Here is a 20,083-nt window from a genome sequence, read left to right on the forward strand (position 1 = left end):
TCTTAACTATCACCTCCATTCTTCCTCTCACTTCAGTTTTGTTTTTCTCTTCCTCTAATGCCATTTTTCTATGCAGTGCAAGAACGTAAAGGTTACAAAGGGGGGGAATGTGAGAAACAAAAACAGTCCTCCAGACATTTCAGAGGAGACAAACAACCACAGCCAAAGTAATGACTCAATTTTAGTGTATCTCTCACTTGCTTTGCTATTCCACTCAATCTCTGGAGAGCATTAGTCATCCGGGTGTCAGGTGGAGGAAGTTTGAATGCTTTTCAAGGAACATTTAAACATTTCTTTTGTCAGAAAATGCCCCACACTGGCTACAAAAGACAAAGAAAAAGTGTGAGTTTCATTAAGATTTATTCATATGAAAATAATATAACAATAATAAGAACATAACAGATGTTTCAAACTGCTTTAAGAAGGACTGTGTTCAGTGTAATGTCAAGGGCTGTCCCTGAATAATAAAAAAAACTTCTTAATTGAATGACAGATACAGGATTTGCTCACTTTTTGAACAATCACAAATTAGTTTTTTGACGTGAGGGACTTCTGCAAATGAATGCAGTCATGCAAAATGACATTTTACATCTAGCGTATCATTGTAGCAATACATATTTGTGAATATTTAAGTGATTTTTGCAGGTAACTTTCCAGGAAATAACTCTTTAAACATAAAAAAAAAAGACCCAGCCCATCTTCATTTTACTAACTGACTAATAAGGGGCTGTCTCACAAATTTTTATATTTGAGTGCATTTCTCATAACATCATGTCCATCACAACATCACAACACCTACTCAGCATCCTATTCCAAACTGTAATCCTTTTAAAGTGACATTTTTCTGCCCCATAGCACAACATAACTGTGACATACTAGTCTATCCTGCACACCTTTCCCATACTCCCCTCTCAGTTATCATCACAAGACATTTCACCGTCAAGCCCAAAAAGCAGATAACAATGCAGTTTTATTGTTATATAAGCTTATATGTATATATATATTAGATATATCCCCTCTTCACTAGGTGTCTTGCTAGTTTCTGCACTGACAGCGTGACTCCTACTTTTGTCACTGTAGCTCCGCCAGAGACACGTCCATGCTATTTCATTTCTGGGCCGCTAATAGAGGTCAACGCAAGTCATGTTTTTCTTAACGCCCCATTTAACCTTGAACAGCACTGCAGTTCAGTCCAGCTTGACCGGAAAAATGTGGTCAGAAGAATGTGTTAAAGTCTGATAAATGGTTTTATAAGAGTATCCTTGGGCCTCGCTGGCAAGTACAGTATAGGAATGTGCTTCTGTGTAATCCTTGATTGTCGAACACTGACCTACCTACCTACCTACTTACCTACTGATCGTGTTGGTGTCAGTAAAGTGCACACAAACTGTGGGCCGGGAATCTTTTTAGTAACGTGACAAAAGCAGGTGTGTCCCAGCAGCTCGGCGCTGAGTTGTTAACGGGTTAAAAGGCTGATGTGCTTTAGGCCCACGAGAGGTAGCTGGCCTTGTAATTATTATGCTGAAGTGTCACTAATACGTGTGGGTGGAGCCGTCGACCAGAGAAGAAGAAATGGCACTCTTATCTGCCACTTAAATGTTGAATTAGAATAAAATCTGACTGCCAGATTGACGACTGGAGAACACTAAGAATTACCTAACTGCTCATTATCATCAGGAAACCTTCTTATAACACCTTTGAATTTAGCTCCAGTAATATATGCCTAAAGAGAACGTTTTTCTCTTACTTTCCTCTGGTGGAAATGCACCTAATATTGATTTCCTTTTGTATTTTAAATTGTTCTAAAGTACTGGAGGTCTATTTGGTCCACTGTGCATGTGCTTGATATTCTTGTGCTTGTGCCTTTTCTCCTGTATTGTAATAAGTTCTAGAAATTCACTCCATGCAGGGGATGTGGACTGAGTGCTGAGGCTGTGTGTGAGTGCAGACGTACAGTCCTCGGCCACCTGCAGGAAAACAAATGATACTAAACAACCCAGCAAAGCCCTGCTGAAGCGTCAAAGAGGGGTCCTATAGGTCTATGTAGAATAAATCCTCATTCTGCTCCTCACGCTCCCTCACAGCTGGTGTCCATGTCGATGTCAGTCACACAGTTGTTTCGATCTTTTCGATGATCTCTATCATTGACTTGGAGGGGGAGAGAAGAGAACAGTCGTCCTGATCCCAGAGGCTGCCGGGGCTGGAGTTCCCATCTGTGCTCAACTCGTCGTCCTCCTCCTCCTCGCTCTCCTCCTCGCAGGACTCCAGGTAGTGCAGACCCAGCGCGTTGATGCCGGAGTCCTCGGAGCTGGACGGAGATGAGCAGTGGTCCATTTTGGGGCCTTTTATCTTATCCACGGGGGTAGGATGTTTGTGTTCACTGTACACCTGCTGGACCGGCTGCACAGGCGCAGGTGCATGTTGGGTCGGCGGTGCGGGCTTCACTGGTTGCCGAGGCTTTTGGGGCAACTGAGGTGTAGCGGGAGCAGGTGGCGGAGGGGTAGGAGGATGAGGAGGTTCTGGTAAGGGAGGCGGGGGGCGCTGCACGTAGCACATCTTTCCGTTGATGCGTTTGACGATGTAGTCATCCACAAACAGATCCGCGATGACGCAGTACTTGGGCGACTCCAGGTGAGGTGGGGACTGGAAGCAGGGGGCGAGCTTCAGGAAGCGCTCTGCCAGAGCAACGGACAGGTCCATGGTGTTACTGTACTCTGCCCCAACAGTTGGCACGGTCGTGCTGGGCATTAGGCACACATTGGTCATGGGCTGGTACACATACTTGCCTAAAGGGGGGAAAAATAGAAAAAAAAACACTCTGATTAACTCACTGTGTGCTACCAGCACCAAATGGCACAGTCAGTCGGGACGGCGTTATCAGCTGTAACCGCCGTATGAGAGCAGTGCAGCGTGACGGCCGTGAGCTAGCCAGTGGAGCACGCTCACATGCACTAATACCACGCACGGCCGGTCCGGCGATGTTGCCCAAAGCAAGGAGAAGCTCGGATTGAAACACACACAGAGGGAGATTGACTTCATTCTCTGCTCAGGTAGACATTACTCCTCTATATCTTTACATAGCAGATAGTAGTTTGATGCTGTATTAATGCTCTGGATATCGTATAGAACCTTTAAAAGGTGATAATATGTCAGTGTTGTGTTAACAGCTTGTTTTCCGCTGCCCCAAAGTGACCTAAACAACACTAAATGCAGGTTTAAATCAATTAAATAGTAAATTAATCCAAACTGGCACCATGTGGAGACATTTGGCAGAAATCCAACCAGCAGCATGAAAATGCACTCTGAAAATTGAAAATCATGTAAATAAGCTTTGCTTTTAAAAGACAGTGAAATAAAAATACATTTTACAACATCTTGTCCTGTGTCTCTGCATTAATTGTTCTTTTATCTTTTCTCTTGGAATACACCAAATACATGTCCCAAAAAAGCATTTTTGAGCATTTACATATCAAAATCTCTCTTTTCTATTCCTATCAATTCCTGAAATTGCGTTGCTAGGCAACAGCTTGGGTCCATGTTTACTTCCTGTCAGCTGATGTCATTCACACTGCAACTCAAAATAAACTGGTGGTGCCTTCAAATGAAACTCGTGGGCTTGTGTTTACAACATGGGAAGTCGTGTACACGACCCCATTTGAAGGCACCAATGGTCTATATTCGATGGCACTTTGGGGGCGTATACATCCATCCACCCAATCAAATGTGAAACCTTCCCATCATGTAAAACCGCACTCGACTCTTAGCTCATGGTTCGTTGTAGCTACCAGAGAAATATAATTGTAATATTTACAGTGAATAAACATGTTTTTTCAGTCAGTCTCGACCAAGGACACAGTTTTGAAGATGCCAAAAGTGGTTTTGGAGGCACAAGTGAATAGTGTGACTGGGATAACTTAACATCTGTCATTTCTTAAAGGCGGTAGCAATTTTCGCATCACAAAGCATTTCGTTCTGCCAAAGGCAAAAATACCTGCCTTGCCACCACCGTCTGAGGTGAAGCTGCAGCCGGAGTGTAGCATAATTTAAATTTCAGGCCATCCAGAGCAGTGCAGCAATCATTTCTGACTCTAAGAAGTTGATGCAAGACTTAATTCAAAAATGACGAAATGAAAGCCACACAACAACATGGTGCTGATTTTAAATCTGGATACGAACATGATGGCTTACGATGGTGTAAGATTGGTGTCATATAAATCTTCTATGAGATAAAAGGACCTAAATTTATTCTGGAAAGTGTCCATTCATATACAGATTTTCTAACGCCTTCCATGCGAGTTATGCCTCCCATCTTGGCAACTCGTATACTGGTGGTGATTGTGCAAAATAACTGCTCCCAAATGTTACTCATTGTCTGCAGCCCACTGCCTCCAACTCTGAGCCGCGCTGCCTGAATAGTGCGGCTCAGATGTGTGTTTAACTGGCTCCCTGGAGAGAGAGAAACTACAGAAGATGACAGGCCTACGCATCACTTCCTCTCACTCGGCGTTGTCCTTCTTGTCTTTTGTTTCACTGGCTGGGGGACCCATTCAATCAAAATCTTTTCCCAGGTTACACTGAAAACATCAAACTTCTTCAAAGTAGCGAAGTGTTTTGAGAGTTTGCTGATGAGACATTTTTGCACCACACAAAAGATATTTAGTTTAATTAAATCTTTCGTTTCTGCCCACAAGAACTTAATTCATGTGAGCACCTCTTTATCAAGGACACAAAACTGCATCATCCACCCATGTGAAGCAATTAAAAGAGGCCGTATACTTTGTAAACACTGTTAACAGAGAACACAGGAGCTAATGGTGATACAGACAAAAGGGGGGAACAGTAGCCATCCTCTGTTTAATGAGAGAAACTCAATGGTCCATGTTCAGGCTGAGACGGGCCCACTCAGGCAGACACGATAGCTGCAACAAATGAGAGCTAAAGCTGTAGAAGGCAATGTGTTGACATTTAGTTTTTAGCGTATTACATCTAATTGCATTCATCCATCTGGAGTTTCAAATACCATGAGCAATACTGGGGGACAGACAGATGCATGGGCAGACAACAAAACAGACAGACATATGGAGCTAACGCAACACCAACACTGGTTTTCCTCAGCAGCCTTACAGAAGGAACACAGCCTGTCTGTAGATTTACAAGGTGTGTGCTGAATGCAGAATTAGTTTGCACTAAACAGGAAATATCACTGTTTCCATCAGCCCCCAGAGGACTGAGCGTTATGTGTGAGATTAATCTCACTTTGTCTGGCAAAAAGGAGAAAAGGAGAACCTCCACACGTTAAGCAAAACACAACTTTCTGTTTTCTAATACCTGAGCTGCATGCTCTAAAATAGTCTGCGTTGGATTTTTACAAATGCTGTACGATTACAAATACTATCATTATTACAAATGCTGTAGGTGGTGGCAGTTACTTAAAGATACCTTGTTTTCAGTCTCTATTAACGGCATGTAGAACTGCAACGATTAGTCGAGGACAGGAAATTAATCTGCAACTATTTTGATAATCGAATAATCATTTTACTCATTTTTAAAGCAAAAATGCCAAACATTTGCAGGTTTTACCTTCTCAGATATGAGTTTTTAAATTGTTTTTTTTATATATTTTTGGACTTCGGACTGGTGATTGGACAAAACAAGACATTTCAAGATGTCAACTTGGGCTCTAAGAAATTAAACAACCCGATATTACGACGAAACGGGTAATAAACCCCCCTGTCCACAAGAGGATAGCGTGTCAGCGTCACGTTTTTCTTTGCCGAAGCGTAATTATTGCACGAGTGTATGAAGGTGCAGTACCAGCAGGGGGCAACAAAAATACTTAGTTAGGTTTAGGAAAAAACACCATGATTGACCTTAAAATAAGGACAGAAACTAAGTAAAATGTGTACGGAAACAACGTAATGTCAGTCCGGAAAACACGTGACAAATGTCATTAACGTTACTTACAAAACAAAACACCGGCCTCCTGGTTGAAAGTCATGTGTTTGTTGAATGAAAACAATTGTTAGTTGCAGCCCTAGGATTTTCTTTCACATTCTTTGACTATGATAATTTAAAGTGGAGTTTTTGACAACTAGTAGCGCTACGGAGCAATGTTTTTACAAGTGGGTTCCAGTTTTTTGTCTGCATCATGTTCACATGCACTAACAGTAGCAATACGGCCACAACGGCAGAGAAGAAGAAGACTGCAAGCCAACAAACATTAATGTAAAAGATGCATAATTTTAAATATTTTTAAAGTGACTTTGCAAATGTTGTATGAGGGAGAAAATGCATTCAGCGTGTTTGTAAGGCCGTAAGTATACACACAATGATTTCTGGTAAGGAACAATGGTTTCTTTACAAGTAAACTCAACAAGGCACCTTTCATTTTTAAATACCTGTCAAAATGTTGGTTGTTAGAAATGTCTCATCCTGCATATCGTGTATCAACTACGAGCAACAAGGTCCACCATAAATGGACTCAACAATAGACAGAAAGGTCCCAACAAAGCTGAACAGACGAGCTAGTGTATTGTGTCTCGTTACTGGAAATATACAAATCCTGACTGACAGGCAGTGAACACTGTCTATGCAGCTTTATTGATATTCAGTTGTACTCTACCCTTCTGTGTTTCCAGTGCTGGAGCCCTTGCATGACAATGTCAGTTGTTAAGCGGCCTCTGCACTCTCTCCCTCTGCCCTGTGTGTGTGTTTGTATTTCCATACTAACAAAGACCAGATGTCCTCACAAAGAAAGAAAAAAATGAGGACATTTTGCCATCCCCCACTTCTTAGTTTAGGGTTATGACATGAAAGGTGAGGCTGGCGTTATATTGTTCTTATTGTCAACAAATTCCATAAAAAGACCAAAACTAACAATGTATTAGATCTCTAAATACTTTCCGTGGCATTCAGCCAGACACCCATTGATTTCTACTGAATATTTAAATAGTTAAAAATGGGTCACAAATATATACAGCTTAAGAAAAAAAAGAGGAGATGATGCATTATTTGGGGACTATTTTCTGTGGATTAATACAGATTTAGTGGGTTGAGAATTTATGGCAGCAGGGCGGTGTATGTGGGACTGAATCAAAATAAACTACAGTGTCCATGTTCATGGTAATGAAGGGAATATGTCACACCGTGCAAGAGTGTGTATTTAAAGGTGCTAAATGCAAGATTGCCAGCATTTCTATTGCCTCCGCACGGCTCTCAACATGGCAACAGCTCGTAGCTAACGGTGCAAACTACGGCAACACTGCTGACAGAGCTAACACTGTTTACCTGGGGGGGAACTGGAGGGGGCTGTAACCGCCATATGAGAGCAGTGCAGAGAGGTGGTCGTGAGCTAACCAGTGGGGCACGCACACAAGCACAAATATGCACTAAAAGCGTGCGTGGGTGGCCCGGCGATGTCAACAAAGCGAGGAGAAGCTCGGATTACAACACACACAGTGGGAGAGCGACTTCATTCTCTGCTCAGCTAGACATTACTCCTCTACATCTATAGTTGTTTGCTCCTATATTAATGCTCTGGATATTGTATAGATAACCTTTAATAGTTTTTGGACAGCATGGAGGTCTGTGGCAAAGAGGCAAAAGCTATATCAGGCTCTGGCTGCACAGAAAATACTCATTAGTCGGATCAATTCATTGTTGGATTTGGAGTAGAGTGCAAAATATCGAAGGTAATATATCTTACATTTCCCATCCCTTTTGTTAGTGTATTTTCTTCTTCCTAACTGGCCACAGATAGACAACATGCTGTCACGAGACATTTCTAGCCCTGCTGCAATGAATAGAATAAAAGGAAAACATGAACAGTAAATGTGAGAGTTTTTGAGTCAGTGCTTCAGAATCAAAAGTAAAAGCTTCTCTGCAGACCGACCACTTTACACCTACAATAATACTGTGAAAAATCAACTGTAGAGGAAACACAGGCACAATGTTTTCCACTGACAGCAGCATCAGTAGACTAGAATAGCATGCCGCCACAGGACATTTTGCACTTTTGAGTATGGCGAATGACTCCTTGCTTTTTTTCTTAACTGGAAAGCCTTTCATCACGTTATCATTAAGAGCCGCTGAAAGCAACAAGTTCACTGGAGACTGATGAAAGGCATTCTGGGGGATGTAGGAGATCGCGGACTAGAGGAGATGTAAATGAGGCAGCTGGATACATCAAAAGAGGAAGTAACAGCGCTTCATTAAAAATATGTAATTATGATTTCAGGCGATCTACAGAGTAGTGGCAAAGAACGTATATTGCTGAGAAGTGAAAGTCAATTGTTCATTCCATTGCAACTTCGGTGCCCAGCAGCAAAGCTACGCCTCCGCCATTTTGGACTGTAAGCGACTACCAGACGCCAGTAAAACGTCCGCCTACAAAGTGCCGTTCAAAAGTAAAACAAGATTAATTCTGTTCTATTGTCATAATTCTAATGTCTCTACTGAAATGGCCTGTGTTAAACAATAAAAATATTATAAATATGCATCCTGTTATAACTATTTATTTACTTACTTATTTATTTATTAAACATTTTTGCCCGGCCGCTTCCCAGAGGAACATAAAGTGAGCGATGGACATAAATGTAAGTTAGAAAAATTCAACAGATTTTGAGAGCAATCTCAATCTTTTTCATGTCAAGGACCTCCTAAATAGATGTACAATAGACCCCAGACCATGGATGTATAAGAGGTTGTGCCTTGCGTGTTAGTAAATAGCCTACAACTAAATTAAATTCTGTTTATGTCATGATACTAGCACTACTAGCTACTGGCCGATAGCCGGTTGTTTGGGAACAGAGACATTAATACATCCATCACGGTACAGGCTTACAGCATACAGCCCATGGGTGTATCATAAGATAATAAAAGTGTTGAATTACAGCCAATTACAGATGCATACAGCTAGCAGGAAGCTGGCAGAACTGGATATGTCATATGAGCGTGCAGGGCGGTGAAGTCCCGTGGATCAGAAGCACGTTCATTATGCCGAGGAAAATAACTCTGGATTCCGCTATTAGTGAATTTTACAACTCTTAAGACAGAATGATTTAAATGAGGGTTATTTAAGTGTTTGTACTGAGAAGTTCATTTACCTCGAAAGAAATTATCCTCTGATTTACAGACGTCTCTTCATACATTCATGGCCATGGACTTATTGGCGTTTTCAGTCCAAAATGGCGGAAGTGCTAGTGTAGCGCCATCTAGGGGCCATTTTCAAAAAAGCACCAGAGTTTCACTTCTCTGCTTCTATACTCTTAGGTGGAGGTGACTCTTTCCCCTACTTTTACAGTTAGGCAGTGAACTTTGTCAGTGAAAATACAAAGAAAGGTGTCCAAAAATAACTAAATATCATAAAAGATCTACAATATATATTAGGGTAAATGTGGGATTAATTATGTGAGTCAGTGTGAGAATCAGTTAGCTTAATTTAATTGTTGGAACAAGGAGATAGAGAATGTTACATACAGCCAAAGGCGTTTTTTAAAATACATTCATGGGTGAAATCAAGAGTTCGAGAGGTTAATGAGACAGTGGGAAGTTACAGATTGCTCTCTAGAGGAGGGAGAGCGGAGGAGCTGCAATATGAGGAGATCCAACTCCTCTGCTCCCACCTGCCTCCATCTTGCATGCCTCCTCTGCTCTCTTTTGGGCCTGTGGCTGGCCGACGGCTGCATAGTCTGGTTTAATACAGGAGATGGTCTCTCTGAATAATGCAGCATGTACTGTAGCTCCTCAATATCTCACTCTCTCTCTCTCACACACAGAGCCCTCGACATCAAACACCGTCCAAATTCCAGCTCTGCTGTCAACTGCAGCTGGAAGGAAAATACTTGGAGACTGATTCTTCATTGTCGACAAACTCAACATGTAGTGAAGATGAATGGGCGCGACTGCCTCACACAGATTATGTCATTTTAATAACAGCTTATATGAAAGCCTCAGCAGAGTCTGAGTCATTAACAACCCCCTCAGTTAGATTTTTTTTGTACGTTTGAGCCGAAGCCAGAAGTCTTTATGTGCAGTCTGAGCAGATCTTCTACTGTAAATGCAGTTCAAAGCAGAATGTTGGCAAAAACAGGTGAACAAAAACTATTATTTAAGCAGATTGTTTTCATCCATCAACAGCTGCTGCACCCATTTGGCCGGTGGATACGGTCCGCTCGCACATCCGCTGCTCTTTGTGTTTAAATCTGTCCAACAAAGAGGCTGCAGCCGGGGCAACAACACAAGTTTCAGGTTTCAGCGAAGGGGACGGTCTGACCCAGCATCACGTGAAACTCCTTTCCTGTTTCCTGTCTCGTGCCTCCAGAGGCAAAAAGCCTGTTCCTGACATGCAGCCAGAATGAAATCCACTGTTTAGTCTGTCACCATAGTGAAGAAATGCAACTCTCTGGACGGTTTTTCCTGTGCATAGTTGTCAAGGCCTTAAAGCATAGGTTCAGATTTCTTCAAGTCTATCTTAATACAATACTCACGTGTCCAAAATGTACTTAAATCACAGTGATCTGCTCTATTGATCGACAATCTCTGTTATAAGGTAGGTAATAAGCCTTTTTCACAGCAGACATTTTGACTAGTCATAAAAGCACAGATGTTCCTAATAACATTAACAATGGCTCTGTTCTGTTAAAGTGTCCCAGTAAGCTACGACAGTGTGACAAGAGAGCCAGCAGGCACAACACCAGGACCCTGAAACTGAAGCAGTCATCTTATAATTTTATTATCTACATCTGTTCTTTTCCTATTTTCCTATTGTGACATGTCAAAATGTCTTCCTGTGAAAACTGTTGTTCTCTTCGTTAATGCATGATGGACATCAACACCAAGCTGTTTGCTGCCTTTTGTAAAGGCATTACCACAACAAGATTTAAGTCACCTTTTAGCTTGTCCCTACAGTGAGGTAGTCCAGGTAGCCAGGAATGAACGAAACAACAATTAGGCTACGTGGGTTACGTTTGAATCAACTTGATTTCTTTGAAAAAGTTACCTTGTTGCGTGCAAATATGCGTTGTAAAGCTCAGCTCAAGGCTAATATGAGGCATTAAGTTAGCCAAATCAAATGGGCATCTTACAACGAACTGATCTCATGGGCAGGCATATAAAAAGCACGACATAACAACATTCCGCATGTCATGACGATGCATTTTAGCGTTTTCGCATGTTATTTGTACGCCGCTTTTCACATCTCATTTGTAAGGGCTATGCAATGCAACAAAACTACGGTGACGTCCGCAGTTAGGTTTAGGGTACAAAATCACTCACTTAAGTTTAGGCAACAAAATCACTTAGTACCAATAAGTATGTAAACTAAGTAAAATACGTACAGAAACAACGGAACATGACTACGGAGAACACGTCACAAATGTAACTTACAAAAAAAACACTAGTCACAAACAGCGGTCTCCTGGTTGAAAGTCCTGTGTTTGTTGGACCCATCCACCTCCTCTCCCACCTGCCATAAGCGGTCTTTATTCTATGTCACTAGCTGTGACGGTTGCATATTTACACGCCTGTGTTTACATTGCAGTCAGTACAGACAACATGGCGTACAAATGACACATGAAAATCAAGAATGGCATTCTAAATGCTTTGCACATTATTGTTTCATTCATACTCCTTTTTGTGCGACTGGGCAAAGTTGCAGTCTTCTTTGTAAATAATTTCCTCTTTGTGTTTTTCCTGTACAATGATTCCTTGCTGAGCTGCAATGAGGGGATGGTAACACAAACAGGGAATGTGGTATTACATTGACACAGACTTGAAAAGAATCTGCAATAATACTTTTAAAAACTTTTGTGCTGCCCTGTTTCCAACACAGAGACCAGCAGTTAAAGTGGTTCCCAAACATGAACAATCAATAAAAAAAACATCCCCTCTGGCCAACGCTAACAATGTATTGATCCTTTAATAATAGCTGAAGCTTTTTATGATTCAGCACTGCGGCAAATTTTGAATTGGTCAGCAAATCAATCAATATAAGGCAGAGCTTTATCCAATAAGTCTCCAAATTTCTTTTTAGAAATAGTTGCAAGCTACAGCTGTATGGTGTGACAGATGAGATGAGGAAGTCTGACAGAAAGATCCCTATTTCTTGTATCTACAAGAGCAGTACACGCTGTAACGTACAAAATAGGAACTGGCAGAGAACAAGTAGACTGACAAGACTGTTCAGGACTCATTAGACTCTGTTAGACTTTCTTAATGAGTAATTCATTGCTCTGCATGGTAATTGTAATCAGTTAGTAGAGGATAAAGAGAGAGAAAAAATATTCAGACCAGGTGGTTCCAGTGTTGCTGTGAGCAGAGGCTCTCATCAGACATGACATATTGGCGGTGACACTAAACACAGCTAATTACCACTAATGAGAGGCTTGGACTGATGTTGTCACCAGCTGGGAACACTGCCTCCACATACATCCAAATCCAGTTTTCCCCATTTTCTCAGCCAAGGTTTTACAAAGCTACAACTAAGGGGAAACTGCTGGAAGGCCGTCAAAGCATCGGTTTGCAATGGCACGAAGGAAACAGGAGAAGCCAGGAATTAAGTCACAGGTAATCACGGCTCCACAGGTACAATAATGAAAATAATTTGTGTTTAAGAATTCAAATGCCGAGCCAAAGTCTTGGTACACATTGACCTTTTGTATTTGTTTGCCTGGAAACCTATTAAAAATGTAATTAAAAAGGCAGTCTAGCACGGCTCCCTGTGGTGAATGCGCAATTATCAGCCTCAGAACAAGTTTATACTCCAGACGATAGTCGTAGACCCGTTCAAAATCAAAAACGTGACAAGATAAGGGGTGTTAAAACATTTTCACCCTTTTGCATCCAGCGTTATTATGTATTGCTCGAAAGCGCGTGACGCCTGCCAGGAAGAGCAGGTGGGCGTCGCATGCAGAAGCAAGGCTATACTTTTCTCACTGGGTGTCCTGTTTCTGCCTGATTCAGCAGTCTAAGCTGGTTTATTCTCACTGTGGTGCATGAGTGTCCTGCGAGGGGAGCCTGTGAATTACAGTGGAAAGAGATGTGAAGGTGAGAAGCTCCATTATGATGTGACTGGCTCTTTCTTCTCTTCCACAACAAGCCTGAATTAAATAAGGCAGATGCAACTAAATATTATTTTCAATTAATCCGTTGATTATTTTCTCGATTAATAGATTCGTTGTTTGGTCTATAAAATGTCAGAAAATGGTGATAAATGTCAATCAGTGTTTCCCAAAGCCCAAGATGACGTCCTCAAATGTCTAGTTTTGTCCACAACTCAAAGATACTCAGTTTACTGTCATAGAGGAGTAAAGAAACTAGAAAATATTCACATTTAAGAAGCTGGAATCAGAGAATTTGGACTTGTTTTTCTTAAAAAAAATACTCAAACCGATTATCAAAGTAGTTAGCGATTAATTTATTAGTTGACAACTAATTGATTCATCGTTGCAGCTCTAATTAGCACCCAGGTGTCAGTAGCCAACAATACTATTTGCAGACGACCCAGTCACACTAGACTATATGCACTGTATGTATATTTGTCCTAAACCTAACAGTGTAGTTTTGGTGCCTAACCCTAACCAAACTTAGACTGAAAACAGAAAATAATTATGAAAAAAAACAAACAGAAAATAAATCAACTAAATGTGAAAATAGGCTTCTCATGGAACTCAAACCCAGTCCTGAGTTTGACACATTCATCCGCCACAACCTTCTCCCTGCATGCACTTTATTGCTCTTTATATTACTACTACTACTAAATCTTTCTGCCAGAAAGGGCTTTCTGGCAGCTATCCGTCACAACAGAAAAGGAGTTTCACACGCAGCTAACTACTGTTAAATTAAGTAGCATATTCAACTTGGCCGGGTGTAAATAGCAGAATAGCTGCCGTGTGACTATTCTCACCCGGGTGCAAATAAACACTCCGATTAAATCATGGGGACAAAGTGCTCCGTGTCCATTGTGTAGCACATTTTCAGCCAGAGTGATGAATATTTCAAAGCAGAAAGGAGGAGCAAGTCTAAATGTTTACAAATGATGTAACACTGAACAGGCTTTGCTGAGAAACATAAATCCCAGTTGTGGCTCATCATAAACACCGGAGAGAATTCATCATTTTTCTGCCACATCAGATATCTCAAATCACTTGGCTTGTTCTGGACAGAGGCGGGCATCTAAATCCAATGATTACATGGCAAAGATTACAATGTGACTTGTGCAGTTGCACACTATAAGCCCTGACTGAGTGGTGCAGGGTGATTGTGTTTTACACTGATCTGAGGATTTTCAGGGCAGCCAGAGATGGGATAAATTAGGGCAGCACAAAGAGACGGACATCCTGTCAGCTTCAGGCACGGCTATTGTGGCTCTGCGGTGGCGTGAAAGTGTCAGGTCGAGAAAGGTTCAAATGGAGAGAAAGTGACTGAGGTGCATGGGCGGTGAAAATGTCACTTCACAGACTGAAAAGAAAATTGTCCATGTCTGAGTGGAGCTGCTGCCTTGTACTCTATTCAGTCAATTCAACAGTCAGTAGAAATGATATTGATTATATGGTGTTAATGATATTGATTTCAGTTCATATTTTCATATATTTGGCCTGTAGCTGATGAATATCAGCTGCTGTACTTGACTAACTGCTTGACTTTGTATTGATTTTGTAGCCAATGGTCATAATTTAAAGGATAATGATGTTAATTTTTTCATATTGTCAACAGAGTGCTCCAGGAATGATGTATTTTTGTAAGCCAACCAGGAAGTTAGCATTGCCCTGGTTACCTTGACAAAAAGCCAATGAGATTTTTCCATTGGGTTTTGGATTATTGCAGAAAATAAGCTCTGTGGCAAACAAACGTTTATGATACTTACACGTTTTGTTCATCAAGATAATCTCAAAAAATTAACACCACTTTTATGCTTTTGAAGCGTAAATGAAATCGGCAGAAGTAAAAAGCTAACGTTAGGCTATAAACGAACTACACCGCAGTCGCAAGAGCGCAAGTATACTCAACGAGGCTGTTAAGGCGGACGATTCGGCGTGATGACGTTTAGTAGTCTCATTTAGTCACTTGTTAGCAAGTAAAAGTTTAAAAATTCACGAATGAGATATTTATTGATGTATTTTATATCGTAGAACAAAACGTTGAAATCTCTCTTTAGCTTGTGTTAACCACAGACCTCATTTCATGCATCTAACTAAAAACCCATTGACCTCCAGAAGAGGGAACCGAAAATGCTAAAACGCTAACTCATTCCCAGGTTTTAGGACTCATTCCTGCACCGCTCAATAAGTCCCATGAAAAGACCAGACCAGTATGTTAATTAATATCTCAGTACTCATCCCTACACCCCATCTGCAGCACTCAGCCCCAGGCCCATTTCTTTCTATGGAAAATGTAAATCTTTAAATTTAGGTCACAACTATACAGATCCATTTTTAAATAAGGCTAAATCATTTCCTTTAACAGCTAGGCATTGTCGTTTCTAGCAAACATAACTCAAACAGGAATAAATAGTGCATTTGTTGGGGACTATTTTCAGCTGTGGATTAATACACATTTGGTGCTCTACAACGTAGGCTACTCACAGCATTTGGGTTGTGTATGTGGGATTGACTCAAAATAATCTACAATGCCCATGTTCATCATGATGAACATATGACATGTTTAAAATGGACTATGGCACAGAGGAATGAATCAATTCATTGTTGGTTTTTGGTCTTTTTCATAAGATTTGATGACGGTAAGAAAAATATCACAAGACTCAACCTTAAAAAGCAGAAATGAAAGTGATGACTGAAGTGTGACGTCACCGAGCATTTTTCTAAGTATCTCCATTAACAGTGAAGTAAAGGAAGGCCGATTTAATCAAATTAGATTTTTTTGTGCACTCCTTTTGATTCTTTTACATAATTTACACATTCTTAAAACAGACAGATGCTCATAACCAGGCATTAGACATAGGCCTTCTTGAAAATTAAGATTATTTGAGTTATTCTTGTTTTCCACTCTTAAATACCTTTAAACTTGAATTAGTTATCATTTACAGTAAATGCAGGCACGTACAGAAATAATTCAACTCAACATTATTATAATTATAATAATCTGTGCTTTTGGACTGAAGCACTCTTTTGTGCACCAATCAATCCTAAAATTAAATATGGAGCCTAATCGCAGATCAAATGCACATTTAAGGGTCTTGAATATATTGTCTGCAGTGATTGTAATGGTATGTTAAATATATATTTCCTGTTTTTAATTTTTTTTCGTCTGTGTTGATGTTGAAAATGGAGCTAGAAAAATTTCCGACTTGGTCTGACAATAATGTAATATCATCATCATCATCATTTCTAACTTTAACATAACAGCTACAGATTCAAACAACATACTGGAGGACTGCATTGGTGGAATCTGTTTAAGTCACTACATTTCCATGGCCTGCACTGAACTACAGCTGCATACTTGGGCTGGATATCAAAATTGAACACAGATAAACAAGTAAAAAACAAAACCAGAAGAATATAGCAATACACACCAGAAGCAGGACCTTGAAACATCTGTTTCCCTGCTTCTGGATTTTGAAGCCTCCATTGTTTGACTACATAAACTATTCATACAAAGGGCATCTCTGATCAAGTATAACTGTGACTCTTAAGTTTGACCTCGATATTATTGCAATAAATACAGACTCTAAAATATGTGGAAGATTTATAAAAAAAAAATGGATTAACACCACTGAGGCAGCAAATGTTGAGTGGAAGAGATGTGAAGGTGAGAAGCTCCGTTATGATGTGGCTGGCTCTTTCTTCTCTTCCACAACAAGCCTGAATTAAATAAGGCAGAATCTATTAGCGCTAGGGATGCAGCTAAATATTATTTTCAATTAATCTATTGATTATTTTCTCGATTAATCTATTAGTTGTTTGGTCGATAAAATGTCAGAAAAAGGTGAAAAATGTCAATCAGTGTTTCCCAAAGCCCAAGATGACGTCATCAAATGTCTTGTTTTGTCCATAATTCAAAGATATTCAGTTTACGGTCATAGAGGAGTAAAGAAGCCAGAAAATATTCACATTTAAGGAGCTGGAATCAGAGAATTTGGACTTTTTTTTCTTAAAAAAAATACTCAAACCGATTATCAAAATAATTTAGTTAGCGATTAATTTATTAGTTGACAACTAATTGATTAATCGTTGCAGCTCTACTTAACACCCAGGTGTCAGTAGCCAACAATACTATTTGCAGACGACCCAGGCACACTAGAGACTATATGTGTATATGTACTGTATGTATATTTGTCCTAAACCTAACCGTGTAGCTTTGGTGCCTAAACCTAACCAAACTTAGACTGAAAACAGAAAATAATTATGAAAAAACGAACCCCAATCCTGAGTTTGACACATTCATCCACCACAACCTTCTCCCTGCATGCACTTTATCGCACTTTATATTACTATTACTAAGTCTTTCTGCCAGCAAATGTTCACTCTGAGCTCCACATATGGAGTTAATATCATGTTGTCATTTTTAGATACACAATAAGACTATACAGATGCTTCTGAATTCACAACATGGCCATGACTATATCAGTAAGATAGATTTAAGGTAATACAAAAAGCTATTAAAAGCAGGTAAAATAAACTTACAGTGACACCAGCCCAAGTGGCAGCACCAGAAACAAAAACAAAACCAGAAGAATATAGCAGTAAACACCACAACCAGGACCTTGAAACACCTATTTCCCTGCTTCTGAATTTTGCAGCCTCCATTGTTGGACTAAATAAACTATTCATACAAAGGGCGTCTCTGATCAAGGATAACTGTGACTCTTAAGTTTGACCTCGATATTATTGCAATAAATACAGACTCTAAAATATGTGGAAGATTTATCAAAAATGGATTTATTTATTAATTTATTTAAAAAGGATCCCCATTAGCTGATACCAATGGCACCAGCTAGTCTTCCTGGGGTCTGAAATCAAGTATATTAAATTTATCACAAACATATACAATATGTTGTATAACTATATATAACATCATATTTGAGTTACACTAATAACAATCAAGTTTTCCAAACATATATCAATTTCACATACATACACAATCTTCCACAACAATCAAAAATGGATTAACACCACTGAGGCAGCAAATGTGTCACTCTGAGTGCCACATATGGAGTTAATATCTGCTTCATGTTGTCATTATTAGATACACAGTAAGACTATACAGATGCTTCTGCATCCACAACATGGTAATATAGATTTATGGTAATACAGAAAGCTATTAAAGAAAGGTAAAAATTAACTTACAGTGACACCAGCCCAAGTGGCAGCACCAGTGCAGCTTGAAGCACTTCCCATGGCTGTGCGTCGCGCAGATGGAGAGCCCATCACAAGGAAGGAAGTCGGGTCTCCCGGCGCAGCTCCTGGCCAAAGCCTGCGCCTCGTCCAACTTCTCACTCTTCGCACACTTTCGTGATCTCGAGGCGGCCATGCCAACATTTCCCGGATGATACAAACAAAAAAAAAAAAAGCTTCGTCCAGAGTGAACTACAACATAACCAGGAGTACCGAGGTTTTACGGTCCACGCAGCCCAGGAGGAAGCTTCTCAACTGGGGGAGGAAGACAAGACTGCTGGATGTCTGATGTCTCCAGAGCACAGCTGCTCACACAAAGGGTGGAAACATATCCTGTAAAAAAAAAAAGTAGAAGAGCGTCAATTAGCTGCGTGTAATATCACATTGAAAGCCTCCCATGTTTCGTGATCCACACACATCTCTCCAGCCTCCCCTCCTCGCGTCGCGTTGGGAAGCTCCTCTGCGCGCTGCTGGTGACGCGCGGACGGAACAGAGGCGCGCATCTGAACTTCATCATCACACAACGGGAGGAGTCCAGCAACACAAAGACAGCTGCTCTGCTCTGCGCACTTCAAACACACACATCCAAGGCTTTCATCAGGAAAAACTTCAAAAAAAAAACATCAGGGTCTGAAGGAATTACTCCAGTTCACCTGAATAATATTCACAAATATAGGCCACGTTTTTCTGAATATCTGCTAGTTATATAATCTTGGTAATATTCCATATGGTTTCTTAAAGGTCCCATATCATGCTCATTTTCAGGTTCATACTTGTATTTTGTGTTTCTACTAGAACATGTTTACATGCTGTAATGTTAAAAAAAACAACTTAATGTTTCTCATACTCTCTGCCTGAATATACCTGTATTTACCTTCTGTCTGAAACGCTCCGTTTTAGTGCATTTCAACGGAATTGCGTTGCTAGGCAACAGTTTGGGTCCATGTTTACTTCCTGTCCACTGATGTCATTCACATACACGGCAGCAGGAAATAAACTTGGACACATTTAGAATGTTTACGTTAAAAACTGTGTCAAGGGTCTAAATATTGTATATTCGTGACATCACGAATGGGCAGAAATCCTGACAGCTTGTTTCAAATGCAGAGTTTGTGAATACGGGCTGTGTGTATTTCCCTGTGGATTGAGTGTTTTGATACTTTTACAGTATTTATATAGGACTTAAGCCTGCTTTATAATAAAAAAAACATGAAAATCTCACTTTTTTATAATATGGGACCTTTAAATCATGATTATTTTTGGTCCTCTGCTTTTAAACAATGAAAGGTTCAGAGATTGAGTAATTGCAGACAAAATGGAGCATCATTACTGTATAATCCAGCTGCTAAATTTGGAGCTTTCAGCCACTAGATGGCAACCCCAACATCTGCTCATTGCTGGGATGTGAGGTTTCTTTGAGAGTGAGCCATCGATTTATATAAAAGCAGTTTAGTGCTGTGTCTCCCTCAGCTTTCCTCTTGTCACCGCTGCAGCTGAGTCAGCAGAAAAACAGAAACCAAAGACACACACATGTATAGAAGAGGTTTCATTTTTCTCCTCCAGAGAAGAAGTTCACTGGTGAAACAAATGCCTTCACAAATAGAACAGTATAAATCACAAAAAAAATCAATTCATGAAGACATAACAGGTCTTTATTGAGGCATCAAATGATAAATTTGTATTATTACATATTGTGCATACAGTAAAAAGTATACGAACATTTATTAAACATT

At 40.3% G+C, this 20,083-nt stretch overlaps 1 protein-coding gene across 2 annotated transcripts; it reads right to left on the reverse strand.

Annotated features, from left to right (window-relative positions):
* Positions 1-343: 343 nt before the first annotated feature.
* zgc:162707 (UPF0524 protein C3orf70 homolog B) lies at positions 344-18,921 on the reverse strand. Of its 2 annotated transcripts, XM_037790390.1 has the most exons (3): positions 18,768-18,920; positions 18,303-18,683; positions 344-2,786 (listed from the first exon to the last, which is right to left on the reverse strand). In XM_037790390.1, exons 2-3 carry the CDS (start codon positions 18,484-18,486, stop codon positions 2,107-2,109), a joined length of 864 nt encoding a protein of 287 aa, XP_037646318.1. In that variant the 5' UTR covers positions 18,487-18,683; positions 18,768-18,920; the 3' UTR covers positions 344-2,106. The 2 variants fall into 2 exon arrangements, with proteins under 2 accessions (XP_037646318.1, XP_037646317.1); XM_037790389.1 differs by having other exon boundaries at positions 18,303-18,921.
* Between the last annotated feature and the right edge of the window lie 1,162 nt (positions 18,922-20,083).

This window comes from Sebastes umbrosus, chromosome 13, assembly GCF_015220745.1.
Source record: "Sebastes umbrosus isolate fSebUmb1 chromosome 13, fSebUmb1.pri, whole genome shotgun sequence".
Classification (NCBI taxonomy): Eukaryota; Metazoa; Chordata; class Actinopteri; order Perciformes; family Sebastidae; genus Sebastes; species Sebastes umbrosus.